The sequence below is a fragment of the Podarcis vaucheri genome, assembly GCF_965113315.1.
Source record: "Podarcis vaucheri genome assembly, chromosome: 4".
NCBI lineage: Eukaryota > Metazoa > Chordata > Lepidosauria > Squamata > Lacertidae > Podarcis > Podarcis vaucheri.
The window spans coordinates 27,610,369-27,616,269 of record NC_138762.1 but is presented as its reverse complement, the minus strand read 5'-3'; the positions used below and the strand labels follow the sequence as shown (position 1 = coordinate 27,616,269).

Genomic DNA, 5,901 nt, shown 5'->3' with positions numbered 1-5,901 from the left:
TTTACTGGTTAGAGCGCGAGACTAAGACCTGGGAGACGCCGGTTCCAATCCCCACTCGGGGCCTAAGCGGTTGGAGAAAAAGCGGGATAAAAAAGCAGAACATAAAATGTGGCCGGAGCGGACTAGGGAATCGAGGAACGTCGGCCGGGTCCAAAGCGCCCAAAGGCGGCGCTTGCGCACTGGAGAGCAGCAGGTGTCTACCAACGCGCCGCCTCTGCGGAGCCGCCAGCCGGCCTTTTCCGCCACGCGGCTCACGTGGTGCCCCGCTCGGCGGGAGAGAGAGAGAGAGAGAGGCGCGCCTTCTCCTTTCCCGCGCGTGCTCGCGCCCCCTCCTCCTCCGCTCCCCGCCCCTAGATGCGCCAGGCGGCCGCGTGCACGGAGAGGGGGGCGCTTCCCACCTGCGCTCCTTCTCTCTGCAAAGCCCCGAGCCTGGAGCTGGCGCGGCGACGGCTGCCTGCCTGCCTGCCTCCCTCCTTGCCTGCCTGCCTTCCACTTGCCTGCGCCGCGCAAACAATGAGCATGCATGAAGCGGCGGCGGCGGCGGCAGCAAGTCTAGCTGCATAGAAAGGAAGCGGGAATCCTCCTCCTCCTCCTCTTCTTCCAGAGGAGAAGCCAAGGTGACCACCGCGCAAGAGGGCTCGTCTCGCCCTCCTGACTGTGTTGTGATCATATATCTATCTGTGTGTCTGTGTGCCATCCATCTCCTCCATGCGTCTGCCCGGGTGGGGAGGTTATGCCGATAGCCGCCCCCGTCACCCTGCATGACATTTTCCTTTCCCCCCTTTTATGTTTACCTGCCCCCCCTCCTCACTCCGGTTTCCCCCGCTGCCAAGGTTTTTCAGCATCAGTGCCTCCAAGATCTATTTAAGCCCTGGGTGCTGATAGGCTGCCCTCCCCACTGTATTGGGACTTGCGAGACTTCTTTTCTCCTGTTAAATCGATTATATTTCAGGGCTCGCTGATAATAAGCTCTCATGCCTGTTTGCAAGGTTACAGATTAACTAATTGCTCCGAAATGGTGGATGTGGATTTTTTATGCTCCGAGCACCATGCTGCTTTTCGGTCTTTAAATAAAACTTGGGTGTCGTCTACGTGCGTGTGCTTTTAAAATCCTTATCTCCAACAGCTCTAGCCGTCGTATCGCATTTTATTATCGAGGGCAGGACCCTATATCTCTGCAATTGTCCTTAATTATTTTGATATGAAGGAGCAGGTGGGGGCAAGTGTTGCTCTGATCTCGTTTGCCTTCCTTTCATTTTCCTTTGAAATCCTGTTTCAAATCCATTGTGTTTCCTCTCACCACGCACATTTTGTACAGTCATGTTTATGTAATGGGTGCCTGCCCGGTAGATTTAGGCTGTTTTACGGCAGGTGGGGGAGGGAGGGGGCTATTTTTTATTTTTATTTTTTGCATGCTCCTTTAAAAGTGCTGTTTATCTGAGCAATAAAATGAAAAAATTGTCTTTTCGTTGAAGAGGACGGGTTTAAATATGAACGAAGACCCAACGGTTAATTTAACGTGGCTGCCTCCGGATCACTTAGAAGCCAGTCCGGCAGAGAATGTCACGGCTGCAGTCACCTCCCTGATTCCTGCCGGTGACCCAGAGCCAGAGTTCATAGTAAACCCCTGGGATATTGTCTTGTGTACTTCAGGAACCCTTATCTCCTGTGAAAATGCCGTGGTGGTCCTTATTATCTTCCATAATCCTAGTCTCCGTGCCCCTATGTTCCTCCTGATAGGAAGCCTGGCCTTGGCTGATCTCTTGGCAGGGATCGGATTGATCTTCAATTTTATCTTTGCCTACCTTCTCCAGTCGGAATCTACCAAGCTGGTCACGGTTGGACTGATCGTTGCCTCTTTCTCTGCCTCTGTCTGCAGCTTGCTGGCTATCACGGTTGACCGTTACCTCTCCCTCTATTATGCTTTGACTTACAATTCGGAGAGGACTGTCACTTTCACCTATATCATGCTGGTTCTGCTCTGGGGAGCTTCCATTTGTATCGGGCTGCTACCTATAATGGGCTGGAACTGCCTGAAAGACGAGTCCACCTGCAGTGTGATCCGGCCGCTCACTAAAAATAACGCGGCCATCCTTTCTGTCTCTTTCTTGCTCATGTTTGCTCTCATGCTCCAGCTGTACATTCAGATCTGCAAAATCGTGATGCGCCATGCCCATCAGATCGCCTTGCAGCACCACTTCCTGGCCACTTCCCACTATGTGACGACCCGAAAAGGAGTGTCCACCTTAGCCATTATCCTGGGGACCTTTGCCGCTTGCTGGATGCCTTTCACACTCTATTCTTTAATAGCCGACTACACCTATCCTTCAATATACACCTACGCGACTCTCCTCCCGGCCACGTACAATTCCATCATCAACCCTGTAATATATGCTTTCCGAAACCAAGAAATCCAAAAGGCACTTTGGCTCATTTGCTGCGGCTGCATTCCTTCCAACCTTTCGGCACGGGCGAGATCTCCAAGCGATGTTTGATTAAGAGAGAGGACGGGCGTTCATTTAGCGTTGTGTTACATGGCTTTGCTGCTTTCATTGCATTGTACATAACAGATTCACACTCGAGCCACAGGGAGTATTGACCTTTTTTAAAGAAAGGGAGGGGAGGAAAGGAAAGGAAAACCCTGTTGACCCAAATAAACCATGTTGTGCAGTTTCAGGTTCATGCCTAAAAGCTAAATCACCTCTTTGCCAACTTTTGAGTGTTGCTTATATTCTGCTCTTGTTGGGGATGGGGAACTAATTCTCTTAGATCCAACTATTTCTCCCAGGCTTCACCATATCAGTTGAAAGGGGGTGTTAGATGTAGATCTGATTTCTCCCTATGAGAGAAAGTTGCCCATGTGCACCACTTGCAAGAACCCACTTGCACCAAAATGTAAGACGAGGTACACATAGAGTTCCTGTTCAGGAGCAAGCAAGTCCACAACCCAACTTACTTGGGAAACAATTTCATTAACTTTAATAAGACTAGGTAAAGGTAAAGGGACCCCTGACTGTTAGGTCCAGTCACGGATGACTCTAGGGTTGTGGCGCTCATCTTGCATTATTGGCCGAGGGAGCCGGCGTACAGCTTCCGGGTCATGTGGCCAGCATGACTAAGCCGCTTCTGGTGAACCAGAGTAGCGCATGGAAACACTGTTTACCTTCCCACTGGAGCGGTACCTATTTATCTACTTGCACTTTAATGTGCTTTTGAACTGCTAGGTTGGCAGGAGCAGGGACCAAGCAACAGGAGCTCACCCCGTCATGGGGATTCGAACCGCCGACCTTCTGATCAGCAAGCCCTAGGCTCTGTGGTTTAACCCACAGCGCTACTCACGTCTTAATAAGACTAGTCCAGAGTAAATGGGTTTTGAATTCGTCTCTCTCTCTCTCTATTTTTTCTGATGTATTTAAGAGACACAGATCTACAGACTTGCATTTTAGGACACAAGCAAATGACATTCAATGAGAGTTACACATGAGGTGGACTGTGGTCAAGAGATAGTCATCCGCAACAGGAACTAGTGGCTTGAGATAGCAGACTGGGGTGTACACAGTGGCCTGCAGCGGTGCTGAGATTTCACCACCACACAGTTTCATGTGGATGCCTACATAGGATGACTTCCTTCCGGATCCTGGTGTTGGAGGAAGGACATGCCAATGTATATCCACATCAGATGCACGTGTTTGGTTCCTGTTCTATGAAGGGAAGCCGTGCAGAGAAGTTTGCCTAAAATGTGACCTCGGAAGTTACATTGTTTCCCAGAAATCTCTAAATGAGCAAAAAATTTGTCTTTTCCCCCAGTTGTTTACGCAACTGAGACCAGTTATGCTGCTTTTTTCTTTTTAGTATTATGAAAAACCCCATCCCTTTTGGTCTTCAGCCTAGTTCACATATAAGCGTAAGCTAAACCATGGGTTAGTGTAAGTATGCAGGTTCCCAGAGAAGAGATGGTAGCTGTTGTGCTCCTCTTCTGGTCCTCCTCCTGTTGCACTGCCAAGAGCTAAGCCATGGTTTGGCTTAGCATGTCATCTGAACCCTGGAGCTGAGGTTTGGCCTGCTTCAGGCAAACCATTAGTTTTAACTGGTGCTCCCCCCCCCCGAAAAATAGGTACTGGTACTCACCATGAAGTCGTTACAGTAAGTGCCACACTTTTTAACAACAACAACAGAGGTGCCGGTACTGTGTACCCTTGAGTACCCCCTGGGGGGAAAAGCACCAGTTTTAACTAATATTTCTTTTTGGGGGGTTTACAGCTTGTGGTTTGTCTTGGGAGAGCAAACAATGATCCCATGTGTGGATAACACACCAAGCCAAAGAATAGCTTAGCTCAAAGCAGCACAGCAGGACGAGAACAAGGGGAAGAGTGCAGAGAGTCTCTCAAGAACCTCTGCAGTTGTGCCAACCCAAGGTTTGGCTTACCTTATGTGTGAACTGAAGAGGGGGCAAGAATCATTAACTCACGTTTCCATTAATGCTAAGCAGGCTGCAAATCCAACAGGAATCTTCAATAGCTCCATTAGTGCTTGTGTTTATGATTATGCACCCTAGACAGCTGATTTGCAATAACTAAGACTGTTATACAGCAATAAAGCACAGAATGCTCTGTTTTTACAACAGATTAATTTTTTTCAGCCAGCCTTGCAGTTAGCCACTTGCCCACTCACATTTGGTGAGTAATGATTTCTTCTGATCACATAGCTTGCCAAACCCACTTCTGTGACGCTTAAAATACACGATGGCAGGCACATAGGCTGGTGGGGAAAAAATTGGTGGGGCTGGTAATTTTTTTAAAAAAATATTCATCTTCAAGGCTGCAAGAACAATTCAATGAAACAACAGGCTTTAAATTCAGCATTAATCTCAACCCAGGACAGCTTGGTAAGATTTGTCACTGACATTTGTATGTGTTTTACATGAGACACACTTTGTTCTGCTCTGGCCTCCAGTTCTGAAATTTGACATTTTCATGTTTGAGTGCATGAGCTCAGATTCCAAATAATGAAATGCGCGCGAAACATTTTTTTTTTTAAAAAAAAACATTTTCTAGTGACTCCCCCCCAGTTTTGAAGCACAATACTGTATTCATATAATTCCATTTCATTTCAGGATATTAGTTCTAGTGTGAAAGATGGAGGTTATTGTAATGAATAGTTAAGCGATGGGCTGTAATGCAAGACGACGTGTTCTTGTTTTCTGCACTTGGAAACATTTATGAGGGGGATGTTCATGCCAGAAAGGGTATTGTAAGTTTTGGATTATAAAAAAATCTATAAAAAGTAAAAAAATAAAAAAAAAATATTAAGCAGTATTTTCATGTGGACTTAAGAATGCAGTGGTTTTCAGCCTGTGGTCAGCCTGTGGGCTTCAACATCTGTCAACCCCAACCAGCATGACCAATGGTTAGCGATGATGGGAGCTGTAGTCCAATAGCTTCTGGAGGGCCACAGGTTGCCCACTACTGCTTTACTGGCAGCTTGGCCTGTTTTAATGAAATGTAGGCATTTGTATTGCTTTCTGAGCCAAGGAGGGGAGATTCTTAGGGAATGAATCCACGAGAGGCCCAGCCATAGACATCTCTGCCCTATTTCCCAAGCCACCAGAGGGGAGCAAATCTGGGTTTTCTGGCTAGGAAGGGGAATATCTGAGCAGTTCTGCGGAACTCGAATGGGAGCCTCTTTTCTCTTTTATTCTAATTGAGACTCTGTACCTTTAATAAAGGGGCGGCCAATGTGGTTCCCTCTGGATGTTGTGACCTCCAAGTCCCATCCTCCTTGACCACTGACCATGTTGATGGTGGCTGATGGCAGCTGGAATTCAGAACATCTGAAGGTCACCATGTTGGCTGCCCCTTCTTTAACAGTGGCACGCAGAAATTCGACAAAATGCAGCTCCCC

The 5,901-nt window shown here is 47.8% G+C and overlaps 1 protein-coding gene across 1 annotated transcript; it reads left to right on the top strand.

The window, feature by feature from the left end:
• The first annotated feature begins 232 nt into the window (after positions 1 to 232).
• On the top strand, positions 233 to 3,091 carry GPR12 (G protein-coupled receptor 12). The gene is made up of 2 exons (XM_082220199.1): positions 233 to 617; positions 1,476 to 3,091. The coding sequence occupies exon 2, from the start codon at positions 1,491 to 1,493 to the stop codon at positions 2,493 to 2,495; it is 1,005 nt and encodes a 334-aa protein (XP_082076325.1). The 5' UTR covers positions 233 to 617; positions 1,476 to 1,490; the 3' UTR covers positions 2,496 to 3,091.
• Positions 3,092 to 5,901: the final 2,810 nt, after the last annotated feature.

Bases quoted from the DNA above. Each gene is read 5' to 3' on its own strand.
- GPR12 (XM_082220199.1), top strand. From the start codon at position 1,491: ATGAACGAAGACCCAACGGTTAATTTAACGTGGCTGCCTCCGGATCAC.